Source organism: Chrysochloris asiatica, unplaced genomic scaffold (genome assembly GCF_000296735.1).
Source record: "Chrysochloris asiatica unplaced genomic scaffold, ChrAsi1.0 scaffold00176, whole genome shotgun sequence".
Taxonomy (NCBI): domain Eukaryota; kingdom Metazoa; phylum Chordata; class Mammalia; order Afrosoricida; family Chrysochloridae; genus Chrysochloris; species Chrysochloris asiatica.
In genome coordinates, this window is record NW_006408694.1 from 5927200 (window position 1) to 5949072 (window position 21873).

The following is a 21873-nucleotide window of genomic DNA, read 5'->3' on the forward strand; positions in this document are numbered from 1 at the left end:
TGCCATACCTTGACCTCAAGGTTGGTTTGAATCATAAGGTCAGCAGTTCAAAGTCACCAGCCACTCCTTGGAAACTCTACACTGGAATGCTATGAGTCGGAACCAACTCGATAGCACTTAATACAACACACAGATGTATGTATATACCTGGTGTGGTGCTATAGGATCAGCACTGGACTGTGAAACTCAATACTGGAAGTCCAAACCCATCAGCACTCCCTGGAAACCCTAGACAGGTCGCTATGAGTTGGAACCAACTCAACTACACTTATCAGCAAAGACACAAATAGGGTTTCCTAGAAATGGCTGGTGGGTTTGAACTACTGATCTTGTCATTAGCAATCCAGTGTTGATCCTACAGTGTCATATCAGGACTCCATATATATGTCTGTGCTGCTAACCACAAGGTCAGCAGTTCAAACCCACGAGCTGCTTCTCAGAAAGAGAAGTGTGTCTGCTCCTATAAATATTTACAGTCTTAGAAACCCTATAAAAGGTCGCTATGAGTTGGAATTGATTGATTAAAAACAAAAAACAAAAAAAAACCACACACACACATACAAGAGAGCTTCAGAAAAGTTCATGAAAAAATTTTAAAAGTTCATGAAACAATATGAAATTATCTTTTCATTTCCTTACAGCCATTCCCCACTATCCATTTCCAAATACTTTTTCCTTCTCCTTTTTCACACCTTTCTTTCTTTTCCTTTTGTTCTGTTGCAGGAAAATTCCCAATGATTTGTCCTAATGAGAAAACAAGTATACATTGTTTCCCTTTAATTACATGAGAGAAAAGAAAATTCGTAGTTTTTCTTTTTCTTTTTAACTGCCTTCCCAATCACCCAATTGTAACCAGTGAATAATTCTTCCTTCCTCACTTATTTTGTAGTACAATTTTATACATAAAAACTTTGTAGCTTGAAAAAGGCATGAGATACAAATAACTAAAGAAAATGTAAAAATCAAGTTCATAAAGTCATTCTGTTAAAACATTACTGCATATTACAATACTACAGAATATATATATATATATATATATATATATTGCAAGCCTTAGTTTTGTATGCATTTCATTCAAACAATAATTTGAACTTTAATAACTGATCATTGCTATCAAAACTCCAATTTTCTTGCCTTCCATAATGTATGCATTCAGCAGAAGAACAGCAACAAGTGATCCTTCTTGTTCAGCTATAATGTGCATGCCTTCTTGAGATACTTTGTCCTTAACTTTCTCAAGGAAAAAAAAATAACAAAAAGGCTTTCTATTCATGCCATTATTATGAATAATTCAACATAGCAACAGCAAAATAATGACTCTTCTACATTGAAACAATATTGGATTTAGCATTTATATCTGCTTTCCAAGAGCAAAGACATTCACAAATCAAAGTGCAAAATACTACCCTGGGGAACCTAGATGGTACCAAATGAAGTGAGTGGTTGTATTGTTAGATGTTGTTGTTATTGTTGATAAGTGACTTCGAGTTGGCTTTGACTCACAGCAACCCTGTATATGGTTTCTTAGGAGCAAAGGGTGAGCTTGAACCACCAAACTTGCGGTTCCAACTGACCTTGCAGTCCAGCCATTAACACACAGCACCACGACAGGAGCTATTTCATGTTAGCCATTGTTACCCATCGCATTTAGAAATTTAGGAGTAATTTATCTATTTTGCTTTAGAAGTCTTGGACACACTATTAAAATAGCACTTCTCTGTGCATCCTAGCATGCAATTTCATCTGTAAATGATGTGTTATTGTCTGCTACTATTTTCAAAATTTTATCAGTAAAATGAAATTAATACTATAAGTAATATAGTATTATTTTAATTAGAAGGAAAAAATGATACTAGACCAATTTTATTAATTTGATCTAAATACATACTACTTGAGACAGAAATGTGTTCTTAGGTAAAATACTGCAATAAATTGTTATATAAAAAGCTAGTGAAAAATATTATCTGCTTTATGACTGAGACTAAGTGCTTAAAATTTTTCTTTGGTTGGAAAAGTCCAGAGATTTTGTTTTTCCCTTTGATTTTGAATGTAGACTTGCTATTATTAAAATAACGTAGTACTATAACATGTCAGTTGAACTGCAAGATTGGCATATCACAAGGTCGACATTTCAAACCCCCAACAGCTCCCAGAAACCCGATAAAGGGTTGCTACAGAGCTCTGGTAGCATAGTGATTATGAGTCGGGCTGCTGACCTCCAGGTCAGCAATTCAAAACTACCAGCTTCTCCGCAGGAGAAAGATGAGGCTTTTTGCTTCCCTAAAGATTTACAGCCTCGGAAACCCTATACAGGGTCACAATGAATCGGAACCGATTCCATGGCACATAGCCACCACCACAGCCAGCGTGCTCCTTGGAGGCCAGCATAGCCAAACTTCGTCTCTCATACTTCAGACATATTGTCAGGAGGGACCAGTCGCTGGAGAAGGATATCCTGTTTAGTAAGGTGGAGGGTCAGAGAAAAAGAGGAAGACCCCCAGGGAGATGGATTAGCCAATGGCCAATGGGCTCAAGCGTGCAACAATTGTGAGGTTAGCTCAGCACCCAGGAGTGTTTCGTTCTGTTGTGCATAGGGTCACTATGAGACGATACCGACTCGACGGCACCCAACAACAACAAGAACAGTGAGTCCTAGTGTGACACTGTGGGTTAATGTGCTGGATTGCAAAATCGGTTTGAACCGCAAGGTTGGTGGTTCCTGTTCACCAGCAGCTCCTCAGAAACTCTGAACCAACTCGACTGCACTTAAAAACAACAACAACATGAGTTGGAACCAAATCAATGACACTTAGCAAAAAACAACAACCTAATATATCCTACATCCCTTTGATTCAATTGAAATTTATCTTGGTAATACAAAATAATATACTCACCTAAAATAGAGCAGTGTTTTCAGGAATAAGAATACAGTTTTCCATATGGTGGTCGTGGTTATGTGCCGTGGAGTCAGGTCCGATTCATAGCGATCCTATATAGGGTTTCTGAGGCGGTAAATCTTCACTGGAGCAGAAAGCCTCATATTTCTTTTGAAGAACGAGTGGTAGTTTCAAACTGCTAACCTTGAAATCAGCAGCCCAACTTTTAACACTATGGTACCAGGGTTTCCTGGAAGCAGTTGGTGAGCTTGAACCACAGACCTTGTTGTTCAAACCCACTTTACAGCCTGCACTAGGCTGTAATGCACTATTAACCCACAGCACCACACCAGGACTCTGAGATGTTAGCCACTGAAAATCTTACCAATAGTAGCAGAACACTGTCAGATATAGTGCCAGAAGACTGGCACCTTGGTTGGAAGGTACTCAAAATGTAACTGGGGAAGAGCAGCATCCCCAAAGTAGAGCTGACCATGATGATATGAAGGGAGCAAAGCTTTTGAAACTTTCATTTGCTGATGGGCCACAACTCATATTGAGGAGAAATGACTGCAAACATCCATTAATAATTGAATCATGGAATGTAAGAAGTATGAATCAAGGAAAACTGAAAGTTGTCAAAGATGAAATGGAACTCATAAAGATCACTATCCTAAGTATTAGTGAGCTTAAATGGACAGGTAATGGTCATTTAAAATCATAAAATATATGGTTTACTATGCTGGTAAAGACAAACTAAAGAGTAATGGGCTCATATTCACTGTCATAAAGAGCATTTCATGATCTCTAAGTACAATGCTGTCTGTGAGAGGATAATAGTCATATACCTACAAGAAAGGCTAGCTAATATCACTATTATTGAAATTTACACAGCAACCACTCAAGCCAGTGACGATGAAGTTGAGGAATTCTACCAACTTCTTCAGAGCCATGTTGTGGCACTGTAGGTTAATGCCCTGGACTGTGAGGTAGGTTTGAACTGCAAGGCAAGCTGTTCAAACTCACCAGCTGCTACTTAGAAACCTTACACAGGGTCGTTATGAGTTGGAACCAACTCAAAGGCACTTACCAAACCAAAAGAACAAACAACTTCATCAGTCTGAAATTGAAGAAGACACATGCAATCAAGATACATTGATAATGATTGGTGAATGGGATGCAAAAGTTGAAAACAAAGAGGAAGGATCCATATTGGAATCTATGGCTTTGCTGATAGAAACATTGCTGGAGATCACATAATAAATGGAATTCTGCAAGCCCAGTGACTTATTCATGGCAAATATGTTTTTTGACAATATAAACAGCAACTATATAAATAGACTTCACCAGATAGAAAATATAGGAATTAAATTGACAACATCTGTGGGAAGAGACAATGGAGACACTTGATATCATCAGATAAAAAGGATCAGGGACAGATTGTGGAGCAGATTATCAATTGCTCATATCAGGTTCAGGCTGGAACTGAAGAAGAATTTATACTTTTAAAATTCTATGTTCCAATTATTCCATGTTCCACAAGAGCCAAAATATGACTTAAGTATATCCCACCTGAATTTAGAGACCATCTGAAGAACAGATTTCATACATTAGGCACAAATGACCAAAGACCAGAAGAACTGTGAGATGACATCAAGAATATCATACATGATGAAAGCAAAGGTCATTAAAAAGACAGGAAAGAAAAAAAGACCAATGTGGATGTCAGAGAGACACTGCAACTTGTTCTTGAGCATAGCGATGTTAAAACTTTGGATGACATGGTGAAATAAAAGAGCAAAACAGAAAATTTCAAAGGGCAGCTGAGGTAGACAAAGTAAAGTATTATAAGGAAATGTGCAAATACTTGGAGTTAGAAAGCCCAAATGGGAGAACATGCTCAGCTATTCTCAAGCTGAAAGATCCAAAGAAAAAATTCAAGTTCCAGTTTTCAATATTTAAGGATTCTAAATGGAATCTGATTTTGGCACTATAGGATAATCACTGGACTGCTAACCACAAGGCTGGCAGTTCATACCCACCAGCTGCTCCTTTACAAGGTTACTTACTGTTAAGTCAGAACGGACTTGACCACACTGAACAGTAACAAAAGCAGACAAAATCTTGAATGACTCTGAAAGCATCAAAAGAAGATGGAAGGGGAATACATGTACCAAAAAGAATTGGTCAGTGTTCAATTAATCCAAAAGGTACCATATTGGACTTCTTCCTTCAATATCATCAGTTCAAGCACTGATGATATTGAAGGAAGAATTCCAATATAGCTGAGCATGTTCAACACTGAAGACATTGGCAAAAAGCATGGCTCCAGGAATTCACAGACTACAAATGGAAATGTTTCAACAAACACAGGAGGCACTCACCTCTCTATATCAAAAAATATGGAAGACAGCTACGTGGCTAACCGATTGGAAGAGATCCATATTTTTGCCCATTCCAAAGAAAGGTGATGCAACAGAACAATATCATTAATACCACATGCAAGTAAATTTTTGCTGATGATAATTCAAAAACAGTTGCAACAGTACATGGACAGAGGGCTGCTGAAAATTCAAGCAGGACATAAAATGAGGCATGTCTCTGCTAACATCAGATGGATCTTGGCTGAAAGCAAAGAATATCAGAAAGATGTTTATTTGTGATTTATTGATTATGCAAAGGATTTTCAACTGTGTAGATCATAAACTATGGATAACATTGGGAAGACTAAGTATTCCAGACAATTAATTGTGCTCATGAACAACTTGTATATAGACCAAGAGGCAATCTTTATAATAGAAGAAGGGGATGCTGACTGTTAAGCCATCAGGAAAGGTGTGTGCCAGGGTTGCATCTTTTCACCATACTTATTCAATCTGTATGCTGTGCATCTGAGAAACTAGATTATATTAAGAAGAACAATGCATCAGAACTGGAGGAAGACTCATTAACAACCTGTGATATGCAGATGACACAAACATGCTTGCTGAAAACAGAGAGGACTTGAAATATTTACTGATGAAGATGAGAATACAACCTTTGGTATGGAATGTACCTTAATTTAAACAAACTGAAAATTCTCACAATTGCACCAATATATAACATCATGATAAAAGGAAGAAATATTGAAATTGTCCAAGTCTTTATTTTGCTTGGATCAACAGTCAAGTGTTCATGGAAGCAGCTGTCAAAAAATCAACCAAGGTATTGTATAGACAAATCTGCTGCAAAAGACCTCTTTAAAGTAGCCAAGAGTAAAGATGTCACTTTGAAGACTAAGGTGAGCCTGACCCAAGTCATGGTATTTTCAATTGCCCCCCTATGATACCGGTATTTTAAACACCAGCAGGGCCACCAATGGTGGACAGATTCCAGATGAGCTTCCAGACTAAGACAGACTGGGAGGAAGGAGAGATGCACTACTTCTGAATATTTAGTCACCGAGAACCTTATGAATAGTAGTGGAATACTGTCAGCACCAGAATTTTGAATATTGAAACATGATGAAAACCACCAGAATATTGTAATATACATGAAAATAAATCCCTAATGTTGGAAGGCACTCAAAATAAGACTGGGGAAGAGCTGCCTCCTCAAAGTAGACTTAATAATGATAACATGAATGGAGTAAAGCCTACAGGACCTTCATTTGCTGACGGGGCACAACTCATAATGAGGAGAAACAGCTGTAAACATCCATTAACAATTGGAACATGGAATGCACAAAGTATGAATCTAGCAAAATTGAAAGTTGTCAAAAATGAAAAGGAGCACATAAACATCAATGTGCTAGGCATTGTTGTTGTTGTTAAGTGCTGTCGAGTATGTTCCAACTCATAGCTGCACTGTATAGGGTTTCCAAGGAGTGGATAGTAAATCTGAACTGCTGATCTTGCAGTTCAAATTGAACTTTTGGTCTAGTGCATTATCCCACAGTGCCACACCAGGACTCCATCATAGGCAATAGCGAGCTGAAATGGACTGGCACCGGCCATTTTGAATCTGACAACCACATAGTTTACAATGCTGGGAATGAAAAATTGAAGAGGAATGGCATCGCATTCATCATCAAAATGAATACTTCAAGACCTATCTTGAAATGTAGTGCTGTCTGTGATCATATAATACCCATATTATGTCATTGGGAAATATGGCCCTGATGATAGAAACAATGCTGGAGATTACATTATAAAAATTTGAAAGATCTATGATTTGTTAATTGCAAATACCTTTTTTAAACATAAAAGAGGACTATACACAAAGACATCAAAAGATGGAATACACAGAAATCAAATTTGCTACATCTGTGGAAAGAGATAGTGGAAAAATTTCATATCATCAGATAAAAGAAGGCCGGGGCAGACTGTGGTGTAGACTTTCAATTGCTCACATGCAAGTTCAGGCTGAAGAGAAGAAAATTAAAACAAATTCATGAGAGCCAAATTATGACTTTGAACATATCCCACCTGAACTTAGACAACATTTGAAGAACAGAATTAATGCTTTAGACACTTATGACCGAAGACCAAAAGAGTTATGGGGATGACATCAAGAACATCATACAAAAAGAAAGCAAAAGATCATTAAGAAGACAAAAAAGAAGAAAAAGACAAAAATGGATGTCAGAAGAGACTCTGAAATTTGTTCTCAGTGTAGAGATGCTAAAGCAAATGGGAAAAAATGAGGAGGCAAAATAGCTGTACAGAAATTTTCAAATGGCAATTCAAGAATACAAAGATAAATATTATCAGGAAATGTGCAAAGATCGGGAGTTAGAAAACCAAAAGAAAAGAACACGCTCAGCATTTCTCAAGCTGAGGGAACTGAAGAAAAAAATTCAAGCCTCGACTTGCAATATTAAAGAATTCTATGGGTGAAATATTGAATGATATAGAAACCATCAAAAGAAGATAAAAGGAATATCCAGTCACTCTACCAAAAAGAAATGGTCAGTGTTCAACCATTTCAAAAGGTAACATATAATCAAGAGCCAATGATTCTGAAGGATGAAGTCCATGGTGCACTGGAGTCATTAGCAGAGAACATGCCACTGGGAATTGATGAAATACAAATTGAAATCTTTCAACAAATTGATGAGGCACTGGAGGTACTCACTCATCTGTGCCAAGAAATTTGGAAGACAAGTACCAGGCCAACTGATTGGAAGAAATCCATATTTGTGCCTATTCCAAAGAGAAATGGAATGCAGATATCATCAGACAATATCATTAATATTGCATGCAAGTAAAATTTTGCTAAAGATAATTAAAAATTGGTTGCAACAGTACATCGATAGGGAATTGCCAGAGGTCCAAACTATACTCAGATGAGGGATATCATTGCTAAAGTCAGATGGATCTTGGCTGAAAGCAGAGAATACCAGAAGCATGTTTATTGTTGTTGTTGTTATGTGCCATGGAGTTGGTTCTGACTCATAGCGAGAGAACCTGTACAGGGTTTCCGAGGCTATAAATGTTTACAGGAGCAGAAAGCTTCACCTTTCTCCCACAGAACAGCTGGTAGTTTCAAACTGCTGACCCTGAGGTTCGCAGCCCGATTCGTAATCACTACACTACCAGAGCTCCTTAGAAGCCTATGTATATGAAAGGCAATGAACAAGGAAGAACGTAGAAGAATCAAAGCATTTGAATTATGGTGTTGAAGAAGAATCTTGAGAGTAGTGTAAACAGCCAGAAGGAAAAAAAATATATTGTCTTGGAAGAAGTACATCCAGAATGCTTATTAGAAGTAAGGATGGTCAGATTTTGTCTTTTGTCCTTTGGACATACAGTCAGAAGGGACCGGTCTCTAGAGAAGAACATCATGTTTGGAAAAGTGAAAGGTCAGGGAAAAGGAAGAAGACCCCGAATCCGATGGATTGACACACTGGCAGCACCATTGGATTCAAACATCACAACAATTGTGAGGCTGGCACAGATCAGGCAGTGTTTTATTCTGTCGTGCATATGAGTCAGAATCAATTGGGTGGCACCAAAGAAGAACACCATTGTGTATTTAAACAAATAATTTAGGTCTAACTAATCATTTGTTCATCACAAAGGGCATTATGTTAACCTAAACATACTTATTTCTTTTCTGTTTTAAAATACATGATTAATTTTTGCAGTATTTCTCTTGTTGTACCCATGGCTATTGTATGTATATATAAAGAGCTACTATTATCTTAAGGAAATATTCATTAAGCAACAAAACTTGAAGCCTATTAAAATATGAACTTGATTACTTAGCTCCAGAAATGACTCGGTAGGGTATAGTTGTCAAAATGTGTACTTTCCAAAGGTACCCCCCATCAATTATTTTTCATTCTTCACTGAAAAAAAGGTTCATAATAATCAGAACCTTTATATTCATTGCTTTATTTCTTATAAGGATCCTGTGATTTCATCTCCATTTACAGGTAGTTAAGCTCAGGCCCACAGAGTTAATTCAGCTTATTTTCATCCAAAATTTAAATCCATCTCCAATGACATAAAATCTTCTTGTTTTTCAGGTTTCTCTAATGCCCTCTTGTGCTTGTATATATATTTTTTTTTACCAGAAGGACACAGTGAACTCTCCAGAAAATTTAGAGGAAAAAAAGTTTACTGGAGAGGCCTCCATACCAAGTCCTAAACCCAAGCTCCATGCAAGAGATCTCAAAAAAGAACTTATCACGTAAGTGCTCTTCAGTGACATATCCTGTAAGATTCTGAACTTTAAAGGTTCAATTTCATAATTTTGAATAATAATACCATGGCTTGTATAGTTGACTTTAGATGTTTAATCTGTATCTATACATGTGCTCAGAAATGAGGGTTATAAAAAGAAGTATATGTGAAATGACCTCATGCTAAAAGAACTAACTAATCAGAATTTATCAGTCTAGCTAATTAAAACTCATCAAGCTACATTAAAAAGTATTGCTACCAGGGTTCCATTCATACACGCTCAGGTTTATTCTAAACAAGACATGTTTAAACCGGTCTCTGAGATCAGTAAATGGTTACAATTTATTTCAGTAACTCACTTGGTTAAAAAACAACAACAACAACAACAACAGGATACTTGTTATGCCATTGAAGTCCTGGTATGGTACTGTAGGATAAACACTGGACTGCCAACTGAAAGGTGGTGCCAACCCACCAGCTGCTCCTGGGTATTTAGCAACAACATTATGCCATGGGTAAAAAATGATTTTGAGGTCAAGACTAATAACAAATTTTTAACAAAACTCAAATGGACATCTTCTTAAATCATTCACTGAAGCTTTGCAATAAGTTTGTGGGAATGCTGTCCCATATAAAACAACAGTTTTTAGGTTGATCAAGTGTGTTAAGGAAGGTTGGAAATTTTTCAGAGATGAGCCAAGAGGGGAAGACCATCAACCTCAAGGAATGATGAAATTGTGACTGAAGTCCAGAAACATGAGGAAGAAGACGGTAGAATGACCACTGATATGATAGCTACTGAAATTGGAATCTCATATGGATGGTTGGACATGTTTGATTTTAAGGGAACATCTTTGCCTCAGCAAGCTTTTGGATGCCCAAAGCATTGCACAAAGATCAGCTACCTTAATGAGCTATTCTTTCTGTCAGTTTTTTTTTTTTTTTTTAATCAAAATGGAAGCTAATGAAGACAATTTTATGGAACAAATCATAAGTGGAACACGTTTCGGATTTATCAGTACCGTTCAGAGAGCAAGGCTTAATCAAAACTTGAGAGGGAATCTGTTGGGCCAGTAAAATTCAAGGCAAAGCAGTCAGCTCACATGGTATGGTGACTTTTTTTTTTGAGATTTTAAAACCTTGATAGATTTTGTTGAAGGACACAAGATGACTATGGGGCTTAAGAACTCTGGTAGGATAGTAGGTTATTAGTCAGGCTGCTAACCACAAGGTCAGCAGTTAAAAGAAAACCTTCCAGCTGCTCCTCAGGATTTCTGCTCCCATAAGTATTATAATCTTAGAAACCCTATACAGTGTCACTATGAGTCAGAACAGACTCCACAGCACATAACCACCACCATCATTATGAAAAAGTTTAAAGAAAATGAAAAACTGCATTGGTGACAAAAAGACCAGGAAAGTTTCACCAAGAACTTATGTTTTGTTGTTTTTTTCCCATCATGTCAATGTACTTGCAGTATGGGCTGTCCAACAAAAATTCCTTTGGGAATCCTTATCTACATCCCTGATCTTTCCCTTTCAGACTTCTTTTTGTTCCCATAAGTCAAAAAAACACACACACACAAAACAAACAATCAAACATTTAAAAAGAAAATGATTTGAGTCCCTCAAGGGTGCCAAAAATACAGTTTACATGTGGTGAAATCCGAGAGCCTAGCATTCTTCAGGAAAAATTTGTTGTTGTTGTTAAGTGCCATCAGGACAGTTCTGATTCATAGCAACCCTGTATAGGATTTCTGAGGAGCAGGTAGAAGGTTTGAATCTCACCCTTGAGGTTAGCAGCCCAATGTTTATCCTGTAGTACCAAACAGGACTCCAGGGAAAGGTTAGGGAGATGGAAATACTGCCTTCAGAAGCATATAGATCTAGATGAAAGATCTGTTGAGAAACAATAGCATCATAATTTGATATTTTTATTTACTAAAGATTTCTGTGATTTTCTCACAATAATTTTTGACTTGCCTTCATGTAGTGTTTACCAAAAGATGAATGGATAGCTAGACATAGAATATACATACAATCAAATATTATTCAGCCATAAAAAAATGGAGTTCTGACACATTCTATGACATGGATGAATTTTAAAAACAATGCTGAGTCAAGTCAGTCAGACACAAAAGGACAATTATTGAATGACCCCACTTTTATTAAACATATAGAATAAGCACATGTGTATTCATGATTACCAGGAGGGGGCAGAAAGGGAGTCATTGCTGAAAGGGCATGGAGTGTCTGTTTGGATAGATGAAAACAATTTGGTAATGGATAGTGATGGTAGTATAACATGATGAAAGTAATTAATGCCACTGAATTATATATTGAAAATGGTTACAATGCAACATTTTTAATAATTCATTTTTATTTTTGTTGTTGTTGAAAGTATACCCAGCAAAGCATACACTAAATCAACAGTTTCTACATATAGAAATCACTGGCATTGATTATATTCTTTGAATAGTTCAATCATTCTGACCTTCCTTTTCTGAATTTTCTTCCCACATTAAAATAAACTCACTGTCCCTAAATTTCCTATATAGTCTTTCACATTACCATTGTCAATTTGATCCCATGTATAAATCTTAAAAGAGCAAAACTGTTATTTGATTTAAAAGGACTCCAGGGGATATTTTTGGTTTAAATTTCAAGATTATCTTTGGGTTCTTTCACCCTCTATGCCTCCAGAAAGCCTATGGTTCATGAGCTTTCTAAATTAATCTCTGCATTTTCCTACCTAGAATCAGAATTCTGCAAAAGAATATTTTATCAAAAAGTTCAGTTGTGGTTGCTGGACACCATCCAGTTCTGATCTCACAGTAAAGGAGATAGTTGTTCATGAAGAAAATCAGACTCACATTTCTTTTACTCTTGATTCTTATTCATCTGTTGCTCCAGGCAAATAGAGACCAATTGTAACTTGGTTGGCCCCTTGCAAATATTTAAGAGCTCAGACACTCTACAGTCATCTAAGTGGTAAAACAAAAACATCACATACATCATTTGGCTAATTAACTGGAATGTTCCATGAAACTATGACCTTAAACCTCCAAACCAAGGGGTCAAAATCCATGAGACATTTGGTTATAGATAAGCAGCACTGGCAACTTTTAATTTTTGATATTCAACTTTTTACAGTTGTACACTAATTGACAGCACTTCCATTAGTCGGCAGTGTAACTCTCTACTTAAATAATATGATTTTCATCACCATAATCTGAATTCTCCTGCCCCTGGAAACCACTAATAAATTTTAATCTCTCTATGTATGCTTTTCTTGGTTTTTTATATAAATGAGGTCATAGAATAATTGTTCTTTTGTGATTGACTTATTTCACTCAACATAATGTCTTTAAGCTCCATCCATACTGTAGAATATATCAAGACTTCATTCTCTTACTCACTGAGTAGTAATCAATTGTGTATATGTACCACATTTTATTCATTCATCTGTTGCTGGGCATTTAGGTGGTTTTCACATTTTGACTATTTGAATAGTGCTGCAGTAAACACTAAGGAGCTCTGGTAGCGTAGTGGTTACGAATCGGGCTGTTAACCACAAGGTCAGCAGTTCGAAACTACCAGCTGTTCCGCGGGAGAAAGATGAGGCTTTCTGCTCCCATAAAGATTTACAGCCTCCAAAATCCTGTACAGGATCATTATGAGTTGGAACCAACTCCACGGCACACAACAACAACAATAAACACTGGTATGCAAATACCTGTTTACATCTGTGCTCTCAAGTCTTTTGGGGATATGAAGGTGATCTGGTTGCAACATCTGCTACCCCATTGATCACCAGGATTGATTCAACTGATTTTACTTGCTAGACAGGTGTCCTCTTCTTCTCTCACTGTTTCATGCACGTCCTGAAGTTTATGTGGTCAGTTGAAGAGGCCAACCTTCCCTGATAGAGGAGGATCATCCTTCAATCAAGGGTATAAAAGTATCTGTGCTCCTCTGCTACAACTGTCAAACAAGTTTTCAAGTCTTTTTGGTATATACCTTTTGGACTTGCTGGGTCATATGGTAGTTGTAGTTTTAGTTTTTTGAGAAATTGTTCTCCATCTGCAACAGTTGGACCATTTTGCATTCCTATCAACAATAGATAAAGGTTTTGATTTCACTACATTACATTTTTGCCAACTATGTTAATTTATGCTTTATTTTGTCTTTTATCTTAGTCAACCTCCAAAAACAAAGCAAAACAATTGTTGTGTCAATTCCACCTCATAGAGACCCTTTAGGATAGAGTAGAACTGCCCCATTAGGTTTTCAAGGTCATGATCTTTATGGCAACAGACAGCCACATCTTTTCCCCATGGAACCAATTGATGGGTTTAATCCCCAACCTTTTGGTTAACAGCCCAGTTTAATCGTGCACCACGAGTGCTTCCAGTGGTAGTAAAATTATATCTTACTGTGACTTTGAGTTGCATCTCTCTGATAGCTTATCACCTTCGGTATCTTTTCATGTTTTTGGAGACCTTTTGAATGTCCTCTTTGGTAAAATGTCTGTTCAAGTTTTTTGTCCATTTTATGTTCAGGTTATTTGTCTTTTTGTTGTTATGCTGTTAAAGTTTTGTATATATTTTGGTTGTTGGATTTTTATCAGGCAAAGGTTTTCTGAAGATATTCTCCCAGTTGGTGGTTTGTGTTTTTGATTTTTTAGCAGTCTCTTTGATGGACAAAACTTTTGAGTTTTCATGCAGTCCCATGTATTTATTTTGTCTTTTATTCTTTGTGCTTTTGTTATTCTTTTAGCTAATCCATTGGTAGAAGCTAGACCCAATAGCCTTGCCCCTGCATTTTCTTCTAAATTTTTCTTATCATTTTAGTTTTCACATTTCAATCTTTAATCCATTTTGAATTATTTTTGTGTATGTTGTGAATCATGTTTCCTGTTTCATTTTTCTGCATGTGAAAATCCAGTTTTTCCAATACCATGTATAAAAGAAACTTATCTCTTCCAATAGAATGGACTTAGTATCTTTGTCAAGAATCAGTTGATCATAGCTATTTGTTTCCCTTATATTGAGGTGTAATCCATACTGAAAGCTGTAGTCTTTTATTTTAATCAGTAAACGCTTCAAATCCTTTTTGAACTCAGCAAGGTTGTGTCATCTGCATTTCATGCATTGTTAATGAGTCTTTCTCCAATCCTGATGACACATTCTTCTTCATATGTTCCAACTCAGTTTATTCAGCATACAGATTGAATATATATGGTGAAAGATACAACCCTGACGTACACCTTTCCTGATTTTAAACCATTCTTCCCCTTGTTCTAGTTGAGTGACTGTCTCTTGGTCTACAGGTTTCACATGAGCAAATTTAAATGTTCTGGAATTCCCATTCTTCACAATGTTACCCATAGTTTGTTATGATCAACAGAGTAGAATGCCTTTGCCTTCATCAACATCAACAGGGAGCTACCAGAAATCAAACTGGTTACAGGAGAGAACATGGAAGGAGAGATATCATTGCTGACATCAGACAGATCTTGGTTGAAAGAATAACAGAAAGATGTTATTGACTATACAAGGAATTTGACTATGTTGATCATAACAAACTATGGATAACATTATGAATAATGGGAATTCCAGAACACTTAAAGTGTGTCTTGTGAAACCTGTACATAGACCAATAGGCAGTCATTCAAACAGAACAAGGGGATACGTAAAATTAGGAAAGGTGTGTGTGTGTGTGGGGGGGGGGGTTTACTGAATATTTCATGAACTGCCAGAAGAATGAAAAAATCTGTCTTGGAAAAAGTGCAACAAGAATTCTCCTTAGGAGCAAGATGATGAAATTTCTTCTCACATATTATCTTCTTTGGATATATTATCAGGGGGAACCAGTCCCTGGAGAAGGACATTATGCTTGGTAAAATAGACGCTTAATGAAAAAGAGGATTGGATTGACACTGGCTGCAACAATGGGTTCAAACATAACAATTGTGAGGATGGGGCAGGACCAGGTAATATTTCAGGGTCACTATGAGTCAAGGAGCTATGAGTTAAGGAGCCCTGGTAGTGCAGTGGTTACAAATCGGGCTGCAAACTGCAAGGTCAGCAGTTCGAAACTACCTGCTGTTCCGAGGGAGAAAGATGAGGCTTTCTGCTCCCATAAAGATTTACAACCTCGGAAACGCTGTATAGGGTTGCTATGAGTTGGAACCGACTCCATAGCACATAACCACCACCACCATGAGTCAGAACAAACTCAATGGCATCTAGCAAGCAACAACAACAAATCCATGAACATGGAACGTCTTTCCTTTTATTTAAAATTTCCTTGCATTCTCATTCAGCAGTGTTATATAATTTTCATTGCATACATATTTAAAATTCATTCCTGGGTAATTTATTCTCTCAGATGTTATTATAAATGGAATCATTTCCCTAATATCCCTTTCAGATTTCTCCTCACTGATGTATAGAAACCCAACTGATTTTTGGATATTGTGGCTTTGCTCAATTCCTCTATTAGCTCTAGAGGTTTTCTTTTGGATTCTGGAATAGAACTAAGTCATCCACAAATACAGATAATTTTAGTTCTTCTTTTCTAATGTAGATACTTTTTTTTTCCTTTTTATTGTTTAATTGCTCTGGCTAGGATTTCTAATGCAATACTGAAGAGAAGGGATGAGCGCAGGCATCCTTGAACAGTCCCTTGGTTCAAATTGTCTGATTTACATTCAACCCATAGTTAGAAGTCAATCCCTGTATATTTGAGGTATAAATAATAGATTGTAATGGCAAACAGGTGATACTTTGCAATCCACATTGAAGCAAAACATTGGTATTATTACTGTATTATTATATTAACTATATTTTAGTGAATCTGAAAGTGTTTCTGTAATTTTTTTTTTCTGCATAGAAAGGTATACTATATACTACAAACAAAAATTTAACTGATGTTAGATGTGAACAGCAAGTCACTGTGCCAATTTACATAGAAATTTGACTTAAAGACATATTTAGGTCTGAAATTAGTTCATAAACTGAGGATTGTCTGTACTCAGTTTTAAGGGAAAAGCTCTTAATCTTTCTCCAGTTAAGTATAATGCTGGCTATTGACTTTTTAGGGTCATCTCTTCTATTCCAATCTCCTTGAGGGTTTTCATCAGGAAATGGTGTTGGGTTTTATCATATGCTTTTTTTGTATCCACAGAAATGATTATGTGGTTCTTTTCATTTATTCTATTGATGTGGTATATGATGTTGTTTGATTTTCTAATGTTGACTAATAACCTGCATTCCTGGAATAAATCTCACTTGATTATTATGTAAGACTTTAAAAATGTGTTGTTGAAATCTGTTTGCTAGTATTTTGTTGAGAATTTTAGCATCTATATTCATAAGGGACATTGGCCTGTGGTTTTCTCTTCTTCGGGTGCCTTTGCTTCCTTTTTGTATCAGGATTATGTTGGCTTCATGGAATGAAATAGGGAAAACTCCTGCCTTCTCTATCTTTTGGAAGAATTTAAACAGGATTGGTGTCAGTTCTTCATTAAATATTTGGTAGAATCTCTCAGTGAAGTCATCTGGTGTAGGACTTTTGCTGTTCTTGCTAGGAGATTTTTTTTTTTTTTTTATCATAAATTAAATCTCTCCACTTGTTATGGGTCTATTGAGATTTTCTGTTCCCTTTTGAGTCATTTTGGGTAGTTTATGTGCTTCTAAGAATTTGTCTATTTGATCTTACCAGTTTGTTATAAAGTTGTTAAAAATATTCTGTCATGGTTCTCTTTATTTCTATTGGAAAAGTTGGAATGTCTTTATTTCCCATTTTTTATTTTGTTTATTTACTACATTTCTCTTTATTTCTTAGTCAGTCTGGCTAAAAGTTTGTCAATTTGATTGATCTTTTTCAAAGAACCAACATCTGGTTTTGCTGATTCTCTCGAATGTTTTTTCTGTTTTCCATTTTATTTATTTGTGCATTGGTCTTTCTTATTTCCTCTTTCTGATAACTTTATGCTTAATTTTATTTTCTCTTTCTAGTTCTTTAGAGTTAGGCTGTTGATTTGAGATCTTCTTTCACATAGTCCTTTATTGCTAAAAAGATCGCTTTGAGTATCATCATCACTGTATCCCTAAATTTTGCTATGTTGTGCTTTCATTTTCATTTGACTCTTAGACATTTTTTAATTAATTATTTTTTCATTGACCCATTGGTAGTTTGTTGTTGTAGTGCGCCATTGAGTCAGTCCTGACTCATAGCTTATGAGAGCAGCTGATAGGTTTGAACTGCCAGCCTTAGAGTTAGCAGGCCAGTGCTTATCCAACAGCACCACATCACAGCTCATTGGTAGTTCAATAATGAGTTATTTAATTTCCATATGTTTATATATTTTCTAGATTTTTTTTCTGTTATTGATTCCTAGCTTTACTCCATCGTAGTCAGATAAAAATACTTTGTATGATTCCAGACTTTAAAATTTATCAAGACTTGCTTTGTGATCCAACATATACTGTATACTGAGGAATGATTCATGTGAAATAGTGTAGAATATATACTGTGCTCCCGTTAAGTGTTCTATGTTGTATGTCTGTTAAACAGAGTTGATTTATAGCGTCATTCAAGTCCTCTGCTTTCTTGTTGAGCTTCTTCCTAGATGTTTTATTCAATATTGAAAATACTGCATTGAAGCCTCAATTATTACTGTAGTACTGTTTCTCCCTTCTTTTGTATCAGTGTTTTATATGTTTAAGTGCTGATGTTGGGTGCATATATATTTATGATTGTTAAATCTTCTTGATGATTTAACAATCATTGTTGTTGTTAAGAGCCATCAAGTCAGTTCCAACTCATAGCTACCCTATATAGGGTTTCTGAGGAGTGGCTGGTGAGCTTGAACCACTGACCTTGCAATCCAAACTGACCTTGTAGTCCAGTGCATTAGCCTGCAGTGCCACATCAGGACTCCTTAATAATCCTGGATGCTATCTAACATCCGTCTTTATCTCTCCTAGCAGACTGTCATGAAGTCTACTTTGATTTTAAGATTGCCATCTAGCTCTGTTTTGTTTATTATTTGCATTGAATATATTTCTTTGCCATCCTTTTAGTTTCAACTTATTGTGTCCTTGGGCCTAAGTTATGTCTCTTGTAAACAGCATATAGTTGGATCATGTTTGTGTTTTTGTTTTGTTTTAATTCATTCTGCAACTCTCTGCTTTTTGATTGAAGTATTTAGTCCATTTGCATTCACTGTAATTATTGATAAATGACTTATTTCTGCCAATTTGTTATTTGGTTTTGACAGGTAGTAACCCTTCTTTGTCTTTGTCCTTTTCTACTGCTTGCTGTATTTTTCTGGTTTATTTAAGTGAGCCATTTTATTCCCTTCTTCTTTCCTTTTTTGTATGTTTTTAAATACTTCCTTAGTGGTTACCATGAATATTAAATTTAGTGGATTGTAATTATAACAGCTTCAGAAATCCTATACATTATGAGTCAGAACTGACTTCATGGCACACCACCACCACCAACTGTAACATCCATGGTTAAGTTGGTACCAACCCAATTTCAATAATATACAAGAAATTCTGTACCCATCCCATTCCTTCTCCTTCCCATTTTGTTGTTATTATCACTATAATTGCATCTTTATATTTCATGAAAATGCCACATTTTTGTTATAAGATATATATTGCATTACAATAGAAAACACTTAGCAATATTTTTACTCTGACTAGAAATTTCAACTGGAGATATAATATCTCCAGAGAATTTAAAGGTGGACTTCAGGGTATCTACAAACTTTATATAAAACTATGAAAATTATCAAAGTTTCAATTTTCATCACTTTCTCAAAGGTACCAACTACAGCAGTCTGAAGACCTGAGTCCCTTCTGAGAAGGGATGCTGGGAATCTGAACTTCCTGGGACAGAATGCAGAGAGAGGGCTGTGTGGGGAGCGGAGGCCCAGAGGGCTAGGCTTGGAGTGAGGACAGTCTGATAATGTATGTGATGCATGTCAGGTGACAAGGAAGGTGACAGAGCCAGGAAATGTGGAGCAGACACCCTGAAACATGATGTAGCCTGTGTATCTTCTAGGAAAAATGTTGGTCAAAATTACTCTGCAGGCCTGTGTCTCTTTAATTTGATTTAAGAGGGTCTGTAGCAGAGTGGTGGGAAGGAAGGGAAGTTTTTTTCACTGAGAATCATACCAGACATGGGCAGGAACGGGAAAAGGAGTAAGGACAGTTAAGAAAGTAGGTCATAAACTAGCTATGGGATCTCTATCACAGGAAACTGCATGGGACAGGGCTGGGAGGACCAGTTAGAGGTCATAAGTGTTGAGAGACTATGTGACAAAATAGGAACAACCATGTAAGAAACAGGGTGAAAGGACAACTAGGAGGGATCAATGGGTGCCAAGGCAGAAAATTATGTCACCCACAAGTGGGACTTAAGACACATAATACTGGAGATGTCTGCCTCCACAAGGTTGTCTACAGTCTGCTATAGACTTCCAGTGTGACAGCAGAAAGGCTTTGCATAAGGGAGATGAGGCTGTGGAGGGAGGAAGCATAGGAAGGAAAGGTTAGAGGACCACAGGCAGAATTTGAGGACTTACAGACAGAGTCTGAAAGACAAAAGTCACAATTCAGAGATGGGGCCCCTTTACAGAGGAAGAAGGAGAACTAACCAAGGTGATTGTCATGGGAGCTAGAGGATGATAAATTGAATACCTGGCATGTAATTTCAAATACCACCGGAAGTTCACGAAAGTTAGCTCAGAAGAGGCTAAACAGATCTTTGGTAACAGTTCCTTTTACTTAAAGGGAGAAGGGGTACAAAAGTGAGAACAGAAACTGGATGGGAGGATCTAAACTGCAGTGGGAAGAGGGGTCTCTCCATCATGCTTGGTAAAATGGAGGATCAGTAAAGATCTTCAACGAAATGCATAGAGTTGCTATGAGTTTGAGCTGACTCAACGGCAACTAACAACCACCACAAGTTTAGCATCAGCTGTTTTCACACGTGACTACTCCTGGTGTGGCGCTGTGGGTAAGTACGCTGGACTGCAAGGTCCGTGGTTCAAGCTCACCAGTCACTGCTCAGAAACCCTATGCAAGGTCACTATGAGTCAGAACCAACTTGACTAATGGCACTTAAAAACTACTACAACTTTTTGAATAACGGAGTCCTGGTGTTGTGCTATAGGATAAGCACTGAATTGCTTAACACAAAGCTGGAGTTTCCCACCCATCAGCCACTCCTCAGAAAAGCTATACAGGGTCACTATGAGTTGGAACAGACTCCACAGCACTTAACAACAACAACTTGCTAAACAATGGAGTCCTGATGTGGCACAATCAGGTAAGCACTAGACTTCTAATCACAAGACCAGCTCTTCAAACCCACTAGCTACTCCTCAGAAACCTTATACAGGGTCACTATGAGTCAGAGCCGACTCCACAGCATTTAACAACCACAATTTTCTAAATGAGGATCGACTTTATATTTTGAAGGATTTGAAAAGTCACTGGATTCAATATTATGCTTCCTTTAGAGTTTAATATTTCTTAGGGTTCAGTGCCCGAAAGCAATGTGATGGGTTGGTACCAATCATAGTTGCTGCTGTTAAGTGCCATTGAATGGGTCCAACTCAGTGATCCTGTATATGTTTTCTGAGGAGCAACTGGTGGGTTGAACCACTGACCTTGTGCCTAACAGTCTAGTGTTTATCTTACAGCACCACACCAGGATTCCGGTACCAAACATACTAAAATTTAAATCTCACTGAACACAGTTTCTTCCAGAGAAGTCCTTGTTTTCAGACATACACTTATTCTCACACAGGATTGGTTGTCAAAAATTTTTAGTTATTTTATGGAATTCCTTTCCACATGTTATTTTAAATATTTTAGAAAATGTCAACCTGTTATAGTTTGAATGCAGAAGGATCTAAATTGTGGACTATCATTCCAAGCTAAGTGCAGTGTAAAAGGTAGATTGTTGTTGTTGTAGTTAAGTGCCATCGTGTCCGTTCTGACTCATAGTGACCCTGTATAAGGTTTCTGAGGAGCAGCTGGTAACCTTGAACTGCCTTTCAATTCAGACTGACATTGTAGTCCAGCACATTAACCCGCTGTAAATTCAAAGTGAATCTATACCAGGACTCCAAAGGTAGATAATTATTTCTAGTACCATTTGGTGGAGCTGTAGGGTAAGCACTGGACTGCAATGTCAGTTTGAACCACATCAACTCGATGGCACTTAACAACAACTACTACAATACCGTTTGGAGTCCTGGTTTGGTATTAAACCTACCAGAAACACCTGGGGGAGAAAAA

The 21873-nt window shown here is 36.9% G+C and overlaps 1 protein-coding gene across 1 annotated transcript in view; it reads left to right on the forward strand.

Annotated features, from left to right (window-relative positions):
- ST18 (suppression of tumorigenicity 18 (breast carcinoma) (zinc finger protein)) overlaps positions 1-21873 on the forward strand; it is a 198926-nt gene that overhangs the window by 112143 nt on the left and 64910 nt on the right. The window contains exon 14 of the mRNA XM_006871867.1: positions 9436-9551. Coding sequence (XP_006871929.1) covers positions 9436-9551 — 116 coding nt within the window. The remainder of the gene's footprint in view (positions 1-9435; positions 9552-21873) is intronic.